At 39.4% G+C, this 23,546-nt stretch overlaps 1 protein-coding gene across 1 annotated transcript in view; it reads left to right on the top strand.

The window, feature by feature from the left end:
- IGBP1 (immunoglobulin binding protein 1) overlaps positions 1-23,333 on the top strand; it is a 38,413-nt gene extending 15,080 nt beyond the window's left edge. The window contains exon 6 of the mRNA XM_067723517.1: positions 22,917-23,333. Within this exon, the coding sequence (XP_067579618.1) occupies positions 22,917-23,056 (140 nt within the window). The 3' untranslated portion in view covers positions 23,057-23,333. The remainder of the gene's footprint in view (positions 1-22,916) is intronic.
- Positions 23,334-23,546: the final 213 nt, after the last annotated feature.

Below are 23,546 nucleotides of genomic sequence, written 5' to 3'. Positions count from 1 at the left end.
CAAAATCCAAAATACTGACAACACCAAATGCTGGCATGGATAATGGAGCAACAGGAACTGTCATTCATTGTTGGTGGGAATGTAAAATGGTACAGACACTTTGGAAGACAGTTTGTCAGAACTAAACATTCTCTTACCATACTATCAAGCAGTCATGCTCCTTGGTATTTACCCAAATGAGTTGAAGTTAGGTTCACACAAAAATTGCACACAAATGTTTATAGCAGCTTTATTCATAATTGCCAACATTTGGAAGCAACCAAGATGCCCTCAGTAGGCAAATGGATAAACTGTGGTACATACAGACAATGGAATAATATTCATTGCTAAAAACAAATGAGCTATCAAGACATAAAAAGACATGGAGGAACCTTAAATGCGTATTACTAAGTGAAAGAAGCTAATCTGAAAAGGCTACATACTATATGATTCCAGCTACATGACATTCTGGAAAATGCAAAACTATGGAGAGAGTAAAAGGGTCATTGGTTGCCAGGGATTAGAGGAAAAGGAGGGATGAATAGGCAAAACACAGGATTTTGGGGGCCAGTAGACTATTCAGTATGATGCTGTAATGGTGAATATATGTCATTATACATTTGCCCAAATCCATAGAATGTACAACACCAAGAGTGAACCCTAATAACTGTGGACTTTGCATGATAATGATGCATCAGTGTAGGTTCATTGATTATAACAAATGTACCACTGTGGCTCGATGTTGATAGTAGGGGGGAGGCTGTGTCTGTGTGGGGCAGGGGGTATATAGGAACGCTGTGTTCTTTTAATTCAGTTTTACTGTATACCTAAAACTGCTCTAAAACTAAGGTCTATTTTTTAAAAATAATGCAAAGAGAGAAAGCTATAAAGTCAATGGAGAAATTAAAAGGGAGGAAGGCAAGAAAGAATGGAGAAACAAAAAACAGATGAGATGAACAGGAAACCAATAGCAGAATGGTAAATCCCAATCCAGCCATGTCAGTAATTATGTTAAATATAAATGGAGTAAACCTTCAAATTAGAAATCAGAGATTGATTACCAGACTCAACTGCATGCTGTCTACAAGAGGTGCATTCTGTTTGGTTCTTTTTGGGTTTTTTTTTTTGCGGTGCGCGGGCCTCTCACTGCTGTGGCCTCTCCCGTTGCGGAGCACAGGCTCCGGACGCGCAGGCTCAGTGGCCATGGCTCACGGGCCCAGCCTCTCCGCGGCATGTGGGATCCTCCCGGACCGGGGCACGAACCCGTGTCCCCTGCATCGGCAGGCGGACTCTCAACCACTGCGCCACCAGGGAAGCCCCTCTATTTGTTTTTTAATTGAAGTATAGTTGATTTACAATATTAGTTTCAGGTGTACAGCAAAATGATTTAGTATTTTTGTAAATTATGCTCCATTATAAGTTATTACAAGATAATGAGTATCATTCCCTGTGCTATACAATATATCCTTGTTGATTATCTATATTATACATAGTAGTTTGTATCTGTTAATCCCATACCCCTAATTTGTCCCTCCCCACTTTCCTCTGCCCCCTTTGGTAGCCACAAGTTTGTTTTCTATATCTGTGAGCGTGTTTCTGTTTTTCATATCCGTTCATTTGTATTACTTTTTAGATTCCACATATAAGTGATATCATACAGTGTTTGTCTTTCTCTGTCTGACTTATTTCACTGAGCATAATACCCTCTAGGTCCATCCATGTTGCTGCAAATTTCAGAATTTCATTCTTTTTTATGGCTGAGTAGTAGTTCATTCTCTGTGTGTATGTATGTATACATATATACATATATATATACCACATCGTCTTTATCCATTCATCTGTTGATGGACACTTGGGTTGCTTCCATCTCTTGGCTGTTGTAAATAGTGCTGCTATAAACATTGGGGTGCATGTATCTTTTCGAATCAGTGTTTTCATTTTTTCTAGATATATACCTAGGAGTGGAATTGCTGGATCATATGGTAGTTCTATTTTTAGTTTTTTGAGGAACCTCCGTACTGTTTTCCATAGTGGCTGCACCAATTTACATTCTTACCAACAGTGTAAGAGGGTTCCCTTTTCTTCACATCCTCTCCAACATTTGTTATTTGTAGACTTTGTGATGATAGCCATTCTGACAGGTGTGAGGTAATACCTAATTTTGGTTTTGATTTGCGTTTTTCTAATAATTAGTGATGTTGAGCATCTTTTCATGTGCCTGTTAGCCATCTGTATGTCTTTGGAAAACTGTCTCTTCAGGTCTTCTGCCCATTTATTGGGTTCTTTGTTTTTTTTGATGATGACTTGTATGAGCTGTTCATAATATTTTGGATAGTAATCCCTTATGGGTCACAGCAGTTGTAAATATTTGCTCCCACCATCTAGGTTGTCTTTTCATTTTGTCAGTATTTTCCCTTGCTGTGTAAAAGCTTTTAAGTTTAATTATGTCCCATGTGTTTAGTTTTGCTTTTACTTCTTTTGCCTTAGGAGACAGAGCCAAAAAAAATATTGCTACGATTAAGTCAGAGTGTTCTGCCTATATTCTCTTCTAGGAGTTTTATGGTTTCAGGTCTTGTATTTAGGTCTCCTAATCCATTTTGAGTTCATTTTTGTATATGGTGTGAGGGAATGTTCTAATCTCATTGTTTTACATGTAGCTGTCCAATTTTCCCAGAACCACTTGTTGAAGAGACTGTTTTTGCTTCATTGTATATTCTTGCCTCTTTTGTCATAGATTAATTGACCATAGCCTATTTCTAGGCTCTCTATTCTGTTCCATTAATCTGTATGTCTGTTTTCGTGCCAGTACCATGCTGTTTTGATTACTGTAGCTTTTTAGTATAGTCTGAAGTCTGGGGGCACTATACCTCTGGCTTTGTTCTTTTTCCTCAAGATTGCTTTGGCAATTCAGGATCTTTTGTGGTTCCATATGAATTTTAGGGTTATTTGCTCTAGTCCTGTGAAAAATATCATGCATATTTTGATAGGGATTGCATTAAATCTGTAGATTGCTTTGGACAGCATGGCCATTTTAATAACATTAATTCTTCTAATCCAAGAGCACAGGATATCTTTCCATTTCTTTGTATCATCTTTAGTTTCCTTCATAAATGTTTTATAGTTTTCAGAGTATAGGTCTTTCACCTTCTTAGTTAAGTTTATTCCTAGGTATTTTATTCTTTTTGATGCAATTTTAAGCAGGATTTTTTTTTTTACTTTCTGGCATTTTATTGTTAGTGTATAGAAATGCAACAAATTTCTGTATATTGATCTTGTATCCTACAACCTTGCTGAATTCATTTAGTAGTTCTAATAGTTTTTGGGTGGAGACTTTAGGGTTTTCTAGATATAGTACCATGTCATCTGCAAATAATGACAGTTTTACCTCTTCCCTTCCGATTTGGATGCCTTTTATTTCTTTCTTGTGTGATTGCTGTGACTAGGACTTCTAATACTGTGTTGAATAGAAGTAGCGAGAATGGGCATCCTTGTCTTGTTCCAGAATTTAGCAGGAAGGCTTTCAGCTTTTCACCATTAAGTATGACATTGGTTGTGGGTTTGTCCTAAATGGCCTTTGTTATGTTGAGATATGTTCCCTCGATACCCACTTTCAGAGTTTTTATTATTAATGGATGTTGAATTTTGTCACATTGGTCTTTCTGCATCTATTGAGACGATCATGTGATTTTTATCCTTCCTTTTGATTATGTGGTGTATCACACTGATTAATTTGCATATATTGAATTACCCTTGTGACCCTAGAATAAATTCAGCTTGATCGTGGTATATGATCCTTTTTATATATTTTTAGATTTGGTTTGCTAATATTTTGTTGAGGATTTTTGCATTTATATTCATCAAATATACTGGCCTGTAATTTCCTTTTTTTGTAGTGCCACACTGTGGCATGGAGTGAGCAGGGCCAGAACATTCAGCTTGGGTTAGGGTACACACGCAGCAAAGCGGCTGTGGGAAACCCAGCAGCTCTGCTGCCATCAGAAGTCTGGGCTGCTTCTGGGGCACCTCTTGAGTAAATTCCAGCAATGGTCACCACTGCTGCCCCACCTGGGCTCCACCCCAGAGCTGGGTCACCTCTCCATCTCAAGGTCAAGTCTCTTCCCAGGTCCTGGCCACCTTAGATCCAGTGTCATGCTTGTGGCATGAAGTGAGCAGGGCTAGAACATTCTTTCAGCTCTGGCTTGAGAGCGCAGCATGGCTGTTGCATGAAACCAGTAGCCTAGGACAGCAGGCTACTGGTTTCTCTACCCTACCTGGGGGCAGTCTACCCACACAGTACTCATGAGTGGAGCCCAGACTTCTCTGTGGACTTCTGTGTATCTTTCTTACAACCTTGGTTGTACAGGAGTCTTTCTGCCAATTTCCAGTTAGTTTTTGGTGAGAATTGTTCCACACGTTGATATATTTTTGATGTGTTCATGGGGAGAGGTGAACTCCACATCTTCTTACACTACCCTCTTGATCTCCTATCAAGAGATGCATTTAAATATAAAGGTACAGATTGGTGGAATGTAAAAAGATTTTTTAAATATACCATGCTAACAGTAAACATAAGAAAGCTGCAGTAGCTATATAATGTCAGATAAAGTAGACTTCAAGACAAAAGGTGTTACTGGACTTTCAAAAGGACATTTAGTGCTGATAAAAGGGGCAGTTTATCTGGAGGACATAGCAATCATAAACATGTTTGTGACTAATAACAACCTTCAAATTACATGAAGAAAAAATTGACAATTAAATGGAGAAATAGAGAAATCTATAGCCATAGTTAGAGATTTTCATACTTCTCTTTCAATAACTGAAAGAATTTCTGGACAGAAAATCAGTAAGGACATAAAAGATCTGGAGAAAACTCGCAGCCACCTTAACCTGTTTGACATTTATAGAAAAATATATCCAATAGCTGCAAAATACACCTTTTTTCAAATGCACATGGTACGTTCACTAACTTAGACCATATTCTGGGCCACCAAATAAGTGTCCATAAACTTTCTTTTTTTAATTAATTTATTTTTTTTTTATTTTTTTTAATTTTTTTTCTGGTACGCGGGCCTCTCACTGTTGTGGCCTCTCCCGTTGCGGAGCGCAGGCTCAGGGGCCATGGCTCACAGGCCCAGCCGATCCGCGGCATGTGGGATCTTCCCGGACCAGGGCACAAACCCGTGTCCCCTGCATCGGCAGGCAGACTCTCAACCACTGTGCCACCAGGGAAGCCCTAATTAATTTATTTTTAAAATTAATTAGTTAATTAATTTGGCTGCATTGGGTCTTAGTTGTGGCACGTGGGATCTTCGTCGCGGCACGCGAGATCTTTCGTTGCGGCGTGTGGGCTCTTCATTGCAGCGCTTGGGCTTCTCTCTAGTTGTGGCGCATGGGCTCTAGAGCACGTGGGCTCAGTTCTGGCGCACAGGCTTAGTTGCCCCGTGGCAGGAGGGTTCTTATTTCCCCAACCAGGGATTGAACTCTTGTCACCTGCATTGGAAGACAGATTCTTAACCACTGGACCACCAGGGAAGTCCCTCCATAAACTTTCAAAGATTGAAATTGCCCTATGTTCTCTGACCACAACCTAATTCAGTTAGCAATCAATGACATAGGAAGTCCCTAAATATTTTCAAATTAAACAACATACTTATAAATAACCCATCAGTCAAAGAAGAAATCACAAAGAAAATTAAGAAGTATTTTTAACTGAATGATAATGAAATACATTAAAACTTGTGGGATACAACTAAAGCAGTGCTGAGAGAGAAAGGTATAACTTTCAGTAGTTATATTAGAAAAAAGAAAGGTAAAATCAGTTACTAAGGTACTAACTTAAGAAGTTGGAGAAAACAAGAACAAAATAAGCTTAAAGTATATGGAAGAAAGGAAACAAAGATGGAGAACCTCGGGGGGGTTGGTGGTCGTAATGTTGCACAAAAGTCAAACATATGTATACCCTCATGACCTGGCAGTTTCACTCCCACGTATATACCTAAGGGGAATGAGACCATATTTCCTCAAAAGGCTTGTACAAGAATGCTCATAGCAGCGTTATTTGTAATACCCCAAACTGAGCACTACTTAAATGCCCATACATAGTAGAATGGATAAATAAATTTTGGCATATTCACACAGTGAAATACTATTTAGCAATAAGGTTAAACAGACTATAGTTCTTTACTTATAAGTAACAAATATAGCTTAAGTTTTACAAACATAATTTGAGTAAAAAAAGTCAGACACAAAAGAGAATAAAGTTCAGACATGGCTGAAACTTGTATATGCTGGTTAAAAGCCAGTATGGTGCTCACCCTTAGTGGGAGATCATGAATGGAACTGGACCTGAGGGGAACTTCTGAAGAGTTAGTAATGTTTTGTATCTTAATCTGGGTACCGATTACATGGATGTGTTCAGATGTGAAAATTGACTGAGCTATACTGTGTCTGTGCATTTTTCTGCATGTATGTTACATTTCAGTAAAAAGACAAAAGAAAAAATTCATGGGTAATATTTACAGCAAAACTAAGTGACAGTGTATCCCCATGAAACTCAAAATAAAAACAGTTAAGGGCAAATCATTCATAGCCACAAGATCAACAAGGAATGGACATCTGTGTAGGAGAAAGCAGAAGGAGTTGACAGACCATGTGAAAGACCTGACAAACAGGAGAATTCCAAAACAGCAAACAGGTATTCACTAAAAAGCGTGGCATTCTGACAAGTGTGAGGTGGTATCTCATTGCATTTGAGGTGGTTTTGATTTACATTTCCCTTATGATTAGTGATGTTGAGTACCTTTTCATGTACCTGTTGGCCATCTCTATGTCTTCTTTGGAAAAATGTCTATTCAGGTCTTCTGCCCATTTCTTATTCAGATTGTTTGTACTGAGTTGTATGAGTTCTTTATATATTTTGGATATTAACCCCTTAACAGACATATTATTTGCAAATATCTTCTCCTATTCAGTTAAGTTGCCTTTTTGTTTTGCTGGTGGTTCCCTTTGCTGTGCAAGTGTTTTAGCTTCATATGGTTCTGTTTGTTTATTTTTGGTTTTGTTGCCGTTGCCTGAGGAGACAGATCAAAAAAATATTGCTAAGACCAGTTTCAAAGAGCATACTGCCTGTGTTTTCTTCTAGGTGTTTTATGGTTTCAGGTCTTACACTTAAGTCTTTAATTCGTTTTGAGTTTATTTTTGTAAATGATGTGAGAAAATGGTCTAGTTTCATTCTTTTACTTGTAGCTATCCAGTTTTCCCAACAACACTAACCCATAAAAAAGAATGAAATCTTGCAATCTGTGACAACATGGATGGACCTGGAGGGTATTATGCTAAGTGAATAAGTCAGACAGAGAAAGATAAAACAAATGAGTCCTAGGCTTCCCTGGTGGCGCAGTGGTTGAGAGTCTGCCTGCCGATGCAGGGGACACGGGTTCGTGCCCCAGTCCGGGAAGATCCCACATGCCGCGGAGCGGCTGGGCCCGTGAGCCATGGCCACTGAGCCTGCGCATCCGGAGCCTGTGCTCCTCAACGGGAGAGGCCACAACAGTGAGAGGCCCGTGTACTGCAAAATACAAGCAAACAAACAAACAAACAAAATAAATGAGTCCTAAACAACCCAGAAACAGACTCATAGATACAGAGAACAAACTAGTGGTTGAGAGAATGGGAGGATGGGTGAAATAGGTGAAGGAGATTAAGAGATACAAATTACCAGTTATAAAATAAATGGGTCACAGGGATGTAATGCACAGCACAGGGAATATAGTCAATAATATTATAATAACTTTGTATGGCACATAATTGATACAAATATAGAATCACTATGTTGTACATCTGAAACAAATATATTGTAAGTCAACTATACTTCAATTAAACATTTTTAATGAAAAAAATAAAAGTGTGGCAGTTCAGTTTAAGAACATTAGTTGAAATGGGGAGGGGTTTTTCCCTCCAATAAAAACTGAATACAAGGAACCTGTGGTCAGAAGGTCTGAAAGGGATGGAGCAGGCTAACCCTTAATGAACTCCTGAAAATGAGCCACCAGATCTCCCTACTCATACACGGTCCCACACTGAGGAGAAATTGCTGAGAACAGAATTCAAATTGAGCAGAACAGGGACAATAAAGAATAAGGAAAGAAAAGGTCTAGATAAGAATGGGATAGAGGACCAGAACCAAGAACTCTCATCAAGCAAGTCATCCTATTTCTTTAACATACATAAAAACAGCAGAAAGGGAGCCTCTGTGAAGTTAGAAAAGCCACCCTGAACCATACTTCTTTCTAAAAGTTCAGGAAAGCTTAGTACACATAAGAATGAGCAACAGATTGTGATGATGGTTGCACAGTTCTGAATATACTAAAAACCACTGAATTGTACATTTTAAATGGGTAAATTTTATGGTATGTGAAAAATATCTCAATAAAGCTGTGAGAAAAATGAATGGAAAATTAATCAAGGTCAGATCCCACACAAAATTATTATAAGGAGAAAAAGGAGAGAATCAAAAGCATTCCATGTTCCTTATCTATTTTATGTATAGTAGTTTGTATCCGTTAATCCCATACTCCTAATTTGTCCCTCCCTCCCTCCCTCCCTCCCTCTCTGCTTTGGTAACCATAAATTTGTTTTTTATGTCTGTGAGTCAGTTTCTGTTTTGTATATAGATTCATTTGTATTATTTTTTAGACTCCACATGTAAGTGATATAAAGGATATAAACTGAAAAAATATATGTATATAACTGAATCACTTTGCTGTACACCTGAAACTAACACAGTATTGTAAACCAACTATACTTCAATTAACAAAAAAGAGAGAAAAAGGGGGGAGAAAAACATTCCAGAAAGACACACTCAAAAAACAACAAATTTAAAATATACTGTTTAAAAGTGAGTTGGAAGACATTAAGAAAATTAAATAAGACATGGAAGAACAATACAAAGCAGGATTAGAAAAACTCAGAAATGTAGTGACAACTTGGGGGAAGTAAGAAGGAAGAATCACTTTAGAAATGAAGGCTGAGGGACTTCCCTGGTGGTCAGTGGTTAAGAATCCGCCTTCCAGTGCAGGGGATGCGAGTTCGATCTCTGGTCGGGGGACTAAGATCCCACATGCCGTGGGGCAACTAAGCCCATGCACTCTAGAGCCCATGAGCCACAACTAGACAGCCCACGTGCCGCAACAAAGAGCCTGCGTGCCACAACTAAGATCCAATGAAGCCAAGTAAATTAAAAAAGAAATCAAGGCTGGGACTTCCCTGGCGGTCCAGTGGTTAAGACTCCATGCTTCCTCTGCAGCAAGTGCAGGTTCAATCCCTGGTTGGGGAATTAAGATCCCACATGCCATGTGGTGTGGTCAAAAAATAAAAATAAAAAAAATAGAGATGAAGGCTAAGGCAGAATGCTCTTTGACATAAATCATAGCAATATTTTTATGGATCTGTCTCAGACAAAGGAAACAAAAGCAAAAGTAAACAAATGGGACCTAATTAAACTTAAAAACTTTTGCACAGCAAAGGAAACCAACAGCAAAATGAAAAGACAACCTACAGAATGGGAGAAAATATTTTGCAAATGATATGCCCAATAAGGGGTTAATATCCAAAATATATAGATAGCTCATATAACTCAAATAAAGAAAACTTAAAAATGGGCAGACAACCTGAGTAGACGTCTTTCCAAAGAAGATATACAGATGGCCAACAGGAACATGAAAAGAGGCTCAACATTGCTAATCATCAGAGAAATGCAAATCAAAACCATAATGAGATAACACCTCACACCTCTCAGAATGGCTATCATCAAGAAGTCTACAAATAACAAATGTTGGCGAGGATGTATAGAAATGGGAACCCTAGTACATTGTTGGTGGGAATATAAATTGGCGTAGCTACTACGGAAGGCAGTGTGGCAGTTTGTCAAAAAATTGAAATAGAACTATCATATGATCCAGCAATTCTACCCCTGGGGGGTTTTGGGGGTTTTTTTTTGCGGTACACGGGCCTCTCACTGCTGCGGCCCCTCCCACTGCGGAGCACAGGCTCTGGACGTGCAGGCCCAGCGGCCATGGCTCACGGGCCCAGCTGCTCTGCAGCATGTGGGATTCTCCCGGACCGGGGCACAAACCCGCGTCCGCCGCATCGGCAGGTGGGCTCCCAACCATTGTGCCACCAGGGAAGCCCCTACCCCTGGGTTTTTATCCACAGAAAATGGAAACGCTAATTCAAAAAGATATATGCACCCCAGCGTTCATAGAATCATTGTTTACATTAGCCAGTATATGGAAGCAACCAAAGGTGTCCATCAGTAGATGAAAAGATATAGAAGATGTGGTGTATATATATACAGTGGAGTATTAGCCCTAAAAAGACTGAAACTCTGCCATTTTCAACAACATGGATGGCCCCTAGAGGGTATTAATGCTTAGTGAAATAAGTCAGAGAAAGAAAAATACTGTATGATATCATTGATATGTGGAATCTAAAAAATAATCTAATAAAAGTATAACAAAACAGAACCAGACTCACAGATATAGAGGACAAACTAGTGGATACCAGTGAGGAGAAAAAAGGGAGGGAAGGGCAAGATGATAGGAAATTGAGGTACTAGCTACTATGTATAAAATGAATAAGCTACAAAGATACATTGTACAGCACAGGGAATATAGCCATTTTTTTAACATCTTTATTGGAGTATAATTGCTTTACAGTGGTGTGTTAGTTTCTGCTTTATAACAAAGTAAATCAGTTATACATATGTCCCCATATCTCTTCCCTCTTGCATCTCCCTCCCTCCCACCCTCCCTATCCCACCCCTCTAGATGGTCAAAAATCACCGAGCTGATCTCCCTGTGCTATGCGGCTGCTTCCCACTAGCTATCGGTTTTACATTTGGTAGTGTATATATATGTCCATGCCACTCTCTCACTTTGTCCCAGCTTACCCTTCCCCCTCCCCATGTCCTCAAGTCCATTCTCTAGTAGGTCTGTGTCTTTATTCCCATCCTGCCCCTAGGTTCTTCATGACTTTTTTTGTTTTAGATTCCATATATATGTGTTAGCATATGGTATTTGTTTTTCTCTTTCTGACTTACTTCACTCTGTATGACAGACTCTAGGTCCATCCACCTCACTACAAATAACTCAGTTTCGTTTCTTTTTATGGCTGAGTAATATTCCATTGTATATATGTGCCACATCTTCTTTATCCATTCATCTGTCAATGGACACTTAGGTTACTTCCATGTCCTGGCTATTGTAAATAGAGCTGCAGTGAACATTGTGGTACATGACTCTTTGAATTATGGTTTTCTCAGGGTATATGCCCAGTAGTGGGATTGCTGGGTTGTATGGTAGTTCTATTTTTAGTTTTTTAAGGAACCTCCATACTGTTCTCCGTAGTGGCTATATCAATTTACATTCCCACCAACAGTGCAAGAGGGTTCCCTTTTCTCCACACCCTGTTCAGCATTTATTGTTTGTAGATTTTTTGATGATGGCCATTCTGACCGCTGTGAGGTGATATCTCATTGTAGTTTTGATTTGCATTTCTCTAATGATTAACAATGTTGAGCATTCTTTCATGTGTTTGTTGGCAAACTGTATATCTTCTTTGGAGAACTGTCTATTTACATCTTCTGCCCATTTTTGGATTGGGTTGTTTGTTTTTTTGTTTGTTTTTAATATGTATAATTGTGATAGAAATTTTTTTAATTAATTAATTTATGGCTGTGTTGGGTCTTCGTTTCTGTGCAAGGACTTTCTCTAGTTGCAGCGAGTGGGGGCCACTCTTCATCGCGGTGTGCATGCCTCTCACAGTTGCAGCCTCTCTTGTTGCGGAGCACAAGCTCCAGACGCACAGGCTCAGTAGTTGTGGCTCATGGGCCTAGTTGCTCCGCGGCATGTGGGATCTTCCCAGACCAGGGTTCGAACCCGTGTCCCCTGCACTGGCAGGCACATTCTCAACCACCAGGGAAGCCTGGGTTGTTTGTTTTTTTGATATTGAGCTGCTTGTAAATTTTGGAGATTAATCCTTTGTCATTTGCTTCATTTGCAAATATTTTCTCCCATTCTGACGGTTGTCTTTTCATCTTGTTTCTGGTTTCCTTTGCTGTGCAAAAGATTTTAACTTTCATTAGGTCCCATTTATTTTATTTTTGTTTTTATTTCCATTTCTGTAGGAGGTGGGTTAAAAAGGATCTTGTTGTGCTGTATGTCATACAGTGTTCTTCCTATATTTTCCTCTAAGAGTTTTATAGTGTTTGGCCTTACATTTAGGTCTTTTATCCATTTTGAGTTTATTTTTGTGTATGGTGTTAGGGATTGTTCAAATTTCATTCTTTTACATGTAGCTGTCCAGTTTTTCCAGCACCACTTGTTGAAGAGGCTGTCTTTTCTCCATTGTATATTCTTGCCTCCTTTATCAAAAATAAGGTGACCTATGTGCATGGGTTTATCTCTGGGCTTTCTATCCTGTTCCATTGATCTGTATTTCTGTGTTTGTGCCTGTACCATACTGTCTTGATTACTGTAGCTTTGTAGTCTAATCTGAAGTCAGGGAGCCTGATTCCTCCAGCTCTGTTTTTCTTTCTCAAGATTGCTTTGGCTATTCGGGGTCTTTTGTGTTTCCATACAAATTGTGAATTTTTTTGTTCTAGTTCTGTGAAAAATGCCAGTGGTAGTTTGATAGGGATTGCGTTGAATCTGTAGATTGCTTTGGGTAGTAGAGTCATTTTCACAATGTTGATTCTTCCAATCCAAGAACATGGTATATCTCTCCATCTATTTGTATCATCTTTAATTCCTTTCATCAGTGTCTTATAGTTTTCTGCATACAGGTCTTTTGTCTCCTTAGGTAGGTTTATTCCTAGGTATTTTATCCTTTTTGTTGCCATGGTAAATGGGAGTGTTTTCTTAATTTCACTTTCAGATTTTTCATCATTAGTGTATAGAAATGCAAGAGATTTCTCTGCATTAATTTTGTATCCTGCAACTTTACCAAATTCATTGATTAGCTCTAGTAGTTTTCTGGTAGCATCTTTAGGATTCTCTGTGTATAGTATCATGTCATCTGCAGTGACAGCTTTACTTCTTCTTTTCTGATTTGGATTCCTTTTATTTCTTTTTCTTCTCTGATTGCTGGGGCTAATACTTCCAAAACAATGTTGAATAATAGTGGTGAGAGTGGGCAACCTTGTCTTCTTCCTGATCATAGTGGAAATGGTTTCAGTTTTTCACCATTGAGGACGATGTTGGCTGTGGGTTTGTCATATATGGCCTTTATTATGTTGAGGTAAGTTCTCTCTATGCCTACTTTCTGCAGGGTTTTTATCATAAATGGGTGTTGAATTTTGTCAAAAGCTTTTTCTGCATCTAGTGAGATGATCATATGTTTTTTATTCTTCAATTTTTAATATGGTGTATCACACTGATTGATTTGCATATATTGAAGAATCCTTGCATTCCTGGGACAAACCCAACTTGATCATGGTGTATGATCCTTTTAACGTGCTGTTGGATTCTGTTTGCTAGTATTTTGTTGAGGATTTTTGTATCTAGGTTCATCAGTGATATTGGCCTGTAGTTTCCTTTCTTTGTGACATCTTTGTCTGGTTTTGGTATCAGTGTGATGGTGGCCTCGTAGAATGAGTTTGCGGGTGTTCCTCTCTCTGCTATAGTTTGCAAGAGTTTGAGAAGGATAGGTGTTAGCTCTTCTGTAAATGTGTGATGGAATTCGCCTGTGAAGCCATGTGGTCCTGGGCTTTTGTTTGTTTGAAGGTTTTTAATCACAGTCTCAATTTCAGTGCTTGTGATCGGTCTGTTTATATTTTCTGTTTCTTCCTGGTTCAGTCATGGAAGGTTGTACTTTTCTAACAATTTGTCCATTTCTTCCAGATTGTCCATTTTATTGGCATATAGTTGCTTGTAGTAATTTCTCATGATCCTTTGTATTCCTGCAGCGTCAGTTTTTTCTCCTTTTTCTTTTCTAATTCTATTGATTTGAGTCTCCTTCCTTTTTTTCTTGATGAGTCTGGCTAATGGTTTATCAATTTTGTTTGTCTTCTCAAAGAACCAGCTTTTAGTTTTATTGCTCTTTCCTATTCTTTCCTTCATTTCTTTTTCATTTGTTTCTCATCTGATCTTTATGATTTATTTCCTTCTGCTAACTTTGGGGTTATTTTGTTCTTCTTTGTCTAATTGCTTTAGGTGTAAGTTTAGGTTGTTTATTTGAGATGTTTCTTGTTTTTTAAGGTAGGACTGTACTGCTATAAACTTTGCTCTTGGAACTGCTTTTGCTGCATCCCATAGGTTTTGGGTCATCGCGTCTCCAATGTCATTTGTTTCTAGGTATATTTTGATTTCCTCTTTAATTTCTTCCCTGATCTCTTGGTTATTAAGTAGTGTATTTTTTAGCCTCCACATGTGTGTATATTTTACAATATTTTTCCTGTAATTCATATCTCGTTTCATAACGTTGTGGTCGGAAACCATACTTGATACGATTTCCATTTTCTTAAATGTACCAGGGTTTGGTTTGTGACCCAAGATATGATCTATCCTGGAGAATGTTCCAATACACCTGAGAAGAAAGTGTATTCTGTTGTTTTTGGAAGGAATGTCTTCTAAATATCAATTTAGTCCATCTTGTTTAATGTATCATTTAAAGCTTGTGTTTCCTTATTTATTTTCATTTTGGATGATCTGTCCATTGGTGAAAGTGGGGTGTTAAAGTCCCCTACTATGATTGTGTTACTGTCTATTTCCCCTTTTATGACTATTAGCATTTGCCTTATATATTAAGGTGCTCCTATGTTGGGTGCATAAATATTTACAGTTGTTATATCTTCTTCTTGGATTGATCCCTTGATTATTATGTAGTGTCCTTCTTTGTCTCTTATAATAGTCTTTGTTTTAAAGTCTATTTTGTCTGATATGAGAATTGCTACACCAGCTTTCTTTTGATTTCCATTTGCATGGAATATCGTTTTCCATCCCCTCACTTTCAGTCTGTATGTGTCCCTAGGTCTGAAGGGGGTCTCTTGTAGACAGTATATATATGGGTCTTGGTTTTGTATCCATTCAGCCAGTCTATGTCTTTTCGTTGGAGCATTTAATCTATTTACATTTAAGGTAATTATCGGTATGTATGTTCCTATTACCATTTTGTTAATTGGTTTGGGTTTGTTATTGTAGGTCTTTTCCTTCTCGTGTGTTTCCTGCCTAGAGAAGTTCCTTTAGTATTTGTTGTAAAGCTGGTTTGGTGGTGCTGAACTCTCTCAGCTTTTACTTGTCTGTAAAATTTTAATTTCTCCGTCAAATCTGAATGAGATCCTTGCTGGGTAGAGTAATATTGGTTGTAGGTTTTTCCCTTTCAGCACTTTAAATATGTCCTGCAACTCCCTTCTTGCTTGCAGAGTTTCTGCTGAAAGATCACCTGTAACCTTATGGGGATTCCCTTGTATGTTATTTGTTGTTTTTCCCTTGCTGCTTTTAATATGTTTTCTTTGTATTTAATTTTTGATAGTTTGATAACTATGTGTCTTGGCGTGTTTCTCCTTGGATTTATCCTGTATGGGATTCTCTGTGCTTCCTGGACTTGATTAACTATTTCCTTTCCCATATTAGGGTAGTTTTCCACTTTAATCTCTTCAAATATTTTCTCAGTCCCTTTCTTTTTCTCTTCTTCTTCTGGAACCCCTGTAATTCGCATGTTGGTGCGTTTTAATGTTTTCCCAGAGGTCTCTGAGACTGTCCTCAGTTCTTTTCGTTCTTTTTTCTTTATTCTGCTCTGCAGTAGTTATTTCCACTATTTTATCTTCCAGGTCGCTTATCCATTCTTCTGCCTCAGTTATTCTGCTATTGATTCCTTCTAGAGAGTTTTTAATTTCATTTATTGTGTTGTTCATTATTGTTTCTTTGCTCTTTAGTTCTTCTAGGTCCTTGTTAAATGTTTCTTGTATTTTCTCCCTTCTATTTCCAAGATTTTGGATCATCTTTACTTTCATTACTCTGAATTCTTTTTCAGGTAGACTGCCTATTTCCTCTTCATTTGTTTGGTCTGATGGATTTTTACCCTGTTCCTTCATCTGCTGTGTGTTTCTCTGTCTTCTCATTTTGCTTAACTTACTGTGTTTGGTGTCTCCTTTTCGCAGGCTGCAGGTTCTTAGTTCCCGTTGTTTTTGGTATTTGCTCCCACTGGGTAAGGTTGGTTCAGTCGGTTGTGTAGGCTTCCTGGTGGAGGGGACTAGTGCCTGTGTTCTGGTGCATGAGGCTGGATCTTGTCTTTCTGGTGGGCAGGACCATGTCCGGTGGTGTGTTTTGGGGTGCCTGTGGCCTTATTATGATTTTAGGCAGCCTCTCTGCTAATGGATGGGGCTGTGTTCCTGTCTTGCTAGTTGTTTGGCATAGGGGTCCAGCACTGTAGCTTGCTGGTCGTTGAGTGGAGCTGGGTGTTGGCATTGAGATGGAGATCTCTGGGAGATTTTCGCCATTTGATATTATGTGGAGCTGGGAGGTCTCTGGTGGACCAGTGTCCTGAACTCGGCTCTCCCACCAGAGAGGCACTGGCCTGATGCCCTGCTGGAGCACCACGACCCTGTCATCCACACGGCTTAGAATAAATAGGAGAAAGAAAGGAAGAAAGAAAAAATAAAATAAAGTTATTAAAATAAAAAATAATTATTAAAAAATTTTTAAATTTTAAAAAGTAGTAAAAAAAAAAAAAAAAGAAAGAAAGAAGGAAGAGAGCAGCCAAACCAAAAAACAAGTCCACCAATGATAACAAGCACTAAAAGCTATACTAAAAAAACCCCAGAAAAACAGACAGACAGAACCCTAGGACAAATGGTAAAAGCAAAGCTATACAGACAAAATCACACACGGAAGCATACACATACACACTCACAAAAAGAGAAAAAGGAAAAGTATGTATATATCATTGCTCCCAAAGTCCACCGCCTCAATTTTGGGATGATTCATTGTCTCTTCAGGTAGTCCACAGATGCAACGTACATCAAGTTGATTGTGGAGATTTAATCCGCTGCTCCTGAGGCTGCTGGGAGAGATTTCCCTTTCTCTTCTTTGTTTGCTCAGCTCCTGGGGTTCAGCTTTGGATTTGACCCCGCCTCTGTGTGTAGGTTACCTGAGGGCATCTGTTCCTGCCCAGACAGGACAGGGTTATAGGAGCAGCTGATTCAGGGGCTGTGGCTCACTCAGGCCCAGGGGAGGGAGGGGTACGGATGCTGGGCGAGCCTGCGTTGGCAGAGGCTGGCGTGACATTGCAACAGCCTGAGGCATGCTGTGCGTTCTCCTGGGGAAGTTGTCCCTGGATCAGGGGACCCTGGCAGAGGCGGGCTGCACAGGCTTCTGGGGGGCGAGGTGTGGATAATGACCTGTGCTCGCACACAGGCTTCTTGGTAGCTGCAGCAGGAGCCTTAGCGTCTCATTCCAGTCTCTGGAGTTCGCGCTGATAGCCCAGGCTCGCGCCCATCTCTGGAGCTCCTTTAAGCAGCATTCTTAATCCCCTGTCCTTGCACACCGCGAAACAAAGAGGCAAGAAAAAGTCTCTTGCCTCTTCGGCAGTTCCAGACTTTTTCCCGGACTCCCTCCGGCTAGGACTCCCTCCGGCTAGCTGTGGCGTACTAGCCCCTTCGGGCTGTGTTCACGCAGCCAACCCCAGTCCTCTCCCTGGGGTCTGACCTCCGAAGCCCGAGCCTCAGCTTCCAGCCCCCACCCGCCCCGGCGGGTGAGCAGACAAGCCTCTCAGGCTGGTGAGTGCTGGTCGGCACCGATCCTCTGTGCGGGAATCTCTCCGCTTTGCGCTCTGCACCCCTGTTGCTGCGCTCTCCTCCGTGGTTCCAAAGCTTCCCCCCACTCCACCCCCGTCTCCGCCAGTGAAGGGTCTTCCTAGTGTGTGGAAACCTTTCCTCCTTCACAGCTCCCTCCCACTGGTCCAGGTCCCGTCCCTATTCTTTTGTCTCTGCTTTTTCTTTTTTCTTTTGCCCTACCCAGGTACGTGGGGGGTTTCTTGCCTTTTGGGAGGTCTGAGGTCTTCTGCCAGCATTCAGTGGGTGTTCTGTAGGAGCTGTTCCACATGTAGATGTATTTCTGATGTATTTGTGGGGAGGAAGGTGATCTCCACTTCTAACTCTTCAACCGTTTTCCCAATATTATTAATAACTCTAAATGGAATATAATATATAAAATATTAAATCAACATGTTGTACACCTGAAACTAATATTGTAAATCTATTAGACTTCAATTTGAATAAAAGAAAAGAAATGAAAGCTAAACTAGAAGAAAACAAGAATGAGTGAATATAACAGAAAATGCCTTTCTAAAGTAAAAAGGAAAATGTTTTAAATCAAAAAGAAACAAAGATGAACAGATTTCTAGAAAAAGTGACAAATATGAAAGATAGCAAAGAAGACCTGACATGGATAATAAGATTATCTGAAGAAGAATACTGAAGCAAGGAAAAAGAAAAAAATGCTTAAAACTAATATTGGATGGACCTAGAGACTGTCATACAGAGTGAAGTAAGTCAGAAAGAGAAAAACAAATACCATATGCTAACACACATATGTGGAATCTAAAAAAACGGTACTGATAAACCTAGTGGCAGGCAGGAATAAAGATGCAGATGTAGAGAATGGACTTGAGGACATGGGGAGGGGGAAGGGTAAGCTGTGACAAAGTGAGAGAGTGGCATGGACATATATACACTACCAAATGTAAAATGGATGGCTAGTGGGAAGCAGCCGCATAGCACAGGGAGATCAGCTCAGTGCTTTGTGACCACCTAGAGGGGTGGGATAGGGAGGGTGGAAGGGAGATGCAAGAGGGAGGGGATATGGGGATATATGTATACATATAGCTGATTCACTTTGTTGTACAGCAGAAACACACACCATTGTAAAGCAGTTATACTCCAATAAAGATATTTTTTTAAAAAAACTAATATTGAGGAAACTTTAGATTGGCTTTTAAAAAGCACACCGTGTACCTACGAATTTTGACCCAGAATGACCAGCAGCAAGACACATTCTAATAAAATTACTAGACTTTTTTTAAAAAAAGAAATGCCTTGGATACTTCAGCAAAAACAGCAGGTGGGTTGTAAAGGAAGGAAAATCAGATCATCTTCAAACTTTTTGACACCAACACTTTATGCCAGAAGAAAATGGAGTAACATTTAAGATACTCAAGGGGAAAAAATGTGAGCCAAGGACATTATATCTGGTAAAAGTGGCTTTTAGGTATAAAAGGTACAGGTATTTATCAACATGCAGGAACTCAGGAAATATTCGTCCCATGATCCCTTTCTGAGAAATTTGCTAGAGAATGAGCTTAAGACAACCAAAGTGATGAGAGAGACATTGATATAAGGACTATCAGTCAGCATTAAATATATAGTTACTTGTAGAACTAAGACTAAATGAGATTTGAAAGAGAGAAAGTATTAATGCTTATATGCCCAGTGCTCTGGTAATGTAGATATAGTGTAACTTTTAATGGAGAAATGGGGAAGGAATATGCAAAAAAAGAACTGTTCTCAGCAATTATATTGGTAACAGTATTAGTGTTATTCCAGGACTGTGTAACGTGAGATAATGTTAACTGAGTAATTATGAGATATTCAAATTCCATCATCCTCTGTCTTTGAGAGCTAAGACTTTTAATGTGGAAGAATACAGATGTAATTCAAAAGAATTTGAGTTAGAAACAAAACACCCCTGTAGTCCTGAATATGAACTCATGAGAAATTTTATTGAAAAGTACACACACACACACACACACACACTTTTGCTTTATCCACTGAAAAGGCTTGAAACAATGACCAGCCCAGAAGCAATGAGCACACCTAGTAACCCAGGTTCTGTTCTTGAAATACCATTCCCATTAAAAGAAACCAGGATGTCTTAGAGAAATAGCTAATTCCAAGCTTGCGGCAGGAAATAAATAAGATGAGCTTGGAACATCTTGTCATAAAGGATAGGAAAGAAGCTTTCAAAGACTACTATGGTCATATCAAAAGGACTCACAAGCCACTTTGAAGACGTTTCCACTGGCCAGAGACCGTTTGGCTTGAAAAAGGATAATTGCCAGTAGCAACGAGCACGTCTAGTGCCCAAATCTTGGTTTCTAATACTATTCTCCAATTAAAGGGCTCCTTAGAGAAATGGATAATTCTAAGGCTGGACAGGGAATATACAAGATGAACCTGAAATATTTTGTAGTACTAGAAAATAAAGAAGCACTCAAAAAACAACAACAGCAAAGAAAAAACTATTGAGGTATGTTAATGTGACACAGGGCCTTCTGAAAGAACTGTTACTGGCCAAAACTGGAAGAATATGAGCAGGAAAATAACAGTATTGGATTATAACACAAGGAATAAAATGTGTCCGTGAGTCTATAGTGATAGAAATAAATGATTACATAAATAGATGGGGGCGAAGAGACCAATCTCCCCTACAGAAAAATTCTAAATAATTTGTGTGTATACACCTGTCTCAAGGAGGTGCAGCACAACTCCTCACCCCTTAAGTGTAGGCTATGTTTAGTTACTTGCTTCCAAAGACTATAGTATAGAAGGAGGGGGGAGCAGTTGGGAACCCTACAAACACTACCTGAAGTGATCCCAGTTAACATCAGCAGTGATGTCATGTTGGTGGTGTGTAGCCTTGGTTTGATGTGATAAGGAGGAAACTTCACTGTTATTCTCTTCCAAAAGTCATAACCCTAGTCTAATTATGAGAAAAATAGGAGGCAACCCCAGGTTGAGGGACATTCTGCAAAATACCTGATGAGTCCCCCTTAAAACTGTCCAGGTCATCAAAAACAAGGAAAGTGAGAAATTCTCACAGCCAAGAGGAGACAAAGGAGACAGAGGACTAATGTAATATGGAATATTTGATGGGATCCTGGAACCAAAAAAAACGGACATTACGTAAAACCCAAGGAAATCTGAATAAAGTATGAACTTTAGTTGTTAGTTATATATGTATCAGTATTGGTTCATTAGTTATGACACACAAACCATAGTAATGTAAGATGTTAACAATAAGGGAAATTGGGTACGGATGTATAAGAACTCTGTACTATCTTCTCAATTTTTCTGTAAATTAAAACTAAAGTTAGAAAGCTTATTTGGATATTTTTTAGAAATCATTGCAATTCATCGAAACCCATCAAATATGTTTAAATCCATGAGTTCATAACTATAGTTAAAACAAAAATTGTTCAATTTCAGAGGATGATAAGGAACCAATTTATTACCTTGAGAAATGGTAAATTAAAGCAGAAGAATCAAGCATTAATCTTGTTTTCTTTTCCTGGGTGACTAAATAGTAGTAGATGAGGGAAAGCCTCTCTTTATAAAAGCATTCTACTTAATAAAAAAAGAAATGTTAAAGAGTATCACCATTTTGAAATCCTGGGAAAATTAATGAATCTAGGCATTGAGCATCAACAGCTGCTAACATCACAACATATGAGACACAGATACTATGTGCCACCTGCTGGGGGAGGACAGCACCACCTGTATTCATGAGAAGGGATCAACCCTGAGTCATATCAAGCTCTGTGTCCACTTGCCAATCTGCAGAAATACAGAAGAACATGTTGGACTCCATCATGACTATGCGGTCGGCAAAATCCAGATTTGGGGAAACTACAGGTCAAATGCCCCAGCCTCTTCAATAGAGAACTTGTAAGGAAAGAAAGGGATGGAAGAAGAAACCTGTAGATTAAAAATATATCAAAATATTTGAAAATGGATAAGACTAACCTCAAAAGCATTATGCTAAGTGAAAGAAGTCAGACACAAAAGACCACACGTTACTTGATTGCATTTATGTGAAAAGTTCAGAATAGGCAACTCTATAGAGATAGAAGGTAGATTGGTGCTTTCCAGGGAGGGAAGGAATAGGGATTAACTGCCAGTGAGCACAGGGTGTCATTTGGTAGATGCTCATGGAGAAGCTTTGGGGATGGGTACAGAAAATCTATATCTTGACCCAAGTGAAGGCTATAAAGGTATAGCCTCCTTATCAACTTTTAAGTTATATATATTTTTGTATGATTTCCAGTATCTTTTATTTTACAGTAAAAGGGTTTAAAAAAAAAGAAAAACAGAACACAAGACTCCTAAGCTGTAAGGAGAGGTCAGATTCCCCACATATTTCATTCTTTATCATGGTAATGAGAGTATTTCTTGTGGGCAAATTCAAGGTAGCTAGGAAATGTTCCTTTACCTCACAAAGGAAAGAAAAAAAATAGTGCAAAAGAGACCTAGTATTTGGTACACTGCATGATAAGTGCCATTTGGACCTCAGACCCTGTTCCAAACGTGCAAAATAACACACATTCTTTTCTGGTAGGTTCAACTGCCCTGTGATTTCCAATTTTATACACACACAGAATTGTAGAACTGTAATAAAGGAAATGGATGAAGGAGGAGAAGTCACCTATAGTCCCACCTCCCTGGCAAATCACAAATCATAAAATCATAAATATTTTTTACTTCAGTGTTTTTGTCAGGCGAGTGTGATAACCACTATACTATGGAAACACTTCAGTGTTTTTGGTTTGCTGGGGTTCTGTTGGTCAGTTGGTGTTTTCGTTTTCTGTTATGAGGGGTTGGCCATTTTAGCAAGAATTCTTTCCCAAAATAGAATTCATTTTGAGGGGCAACTTTTATGTTTTTGCCTTCTCGTGAAAACCACTCAGAGGATCCTGTCTTACTATTATTTAACATGTCACCTGTTAAGTAATAGTAAGTACTCTCCCCAGTTCTGCTGGCCCCAGGGTAGGCAGCTAGGTATATATTCCTTGTTCTCTTGTTACGTGGTCGTATTCAGAGTGGAGCTGGGGCCCGTGACAGTCACTCTTTCCCTCACCCCTGCTTTCTCATTTTTCCACTTGGGCAGAGTTCAAAACAGCAGCTCAGCAACAAGATCAGGAACAGGAGGAAGAGGATGATGAACAGGCAGTCCACAGAGCTCGGGAGTGGGATGACTGGAAGGACACCCATCCTAGGGGCTATGGCAACCGACAGAACATGGGTTAGTCTCCCCACAACAAGACAGGACTACAGGGGCTTCTGTCTTCCCCACCAAGGAAAGCTGTGCAGTCTTCCCCTCCCTGGGCTCCTGCTTCAGCCGTGTACAACGAAGGCAGAGATGCTTAATTAATCATGCTTTGCGTTCATTAAAATGTCAATTAAGTGTGTATTTGTACCCTACATGATGAGCCAACAATCTTGTCTTGGAATTATAATCCTATCATGGTATATTCCACTTTTCTTAAGTGGAAATAAAAGAGTACTGAGAAATGGTTCTGTATAATCAATGGCTGTATGAATTCTCTTTGAAAAATGAAAGTCCCCTCTATCATGTGAGCCTGTGCAGAAATACGAGTATCAGCTGCTTTCTTCCAGGGGGTGAGGGGAGGGGGTCAGCTGTGGGTCCCTGGGCTTATGGAGAGATCCTCGTCATCTCCCTTTGATGTGGGCAGTGAGTTACCCAGCATCAGAGCTGCCCAGGCTGGCTGGAGCTTGC

Source organism: Pseudorca crassidens, chromosome X, assembly GCF_039906515.1.
Source record: "Pseudorca crassidens isolate mPseCra1 chromosome X, mPseCra1.hap1, whole genome shotgun sequence".
Lineage (NCBI taxonomy): Eukaryota > Metazoa > Chordata > Mammalia > Artiodactyla > Delphinidae > Pseudorca > Pseudorca crassidens.
The sequence above is the reverse complement of the archived record's forward strand: the minus strand, read 5'-3'. Positions and strand labels throughout refer to the sequence as shown.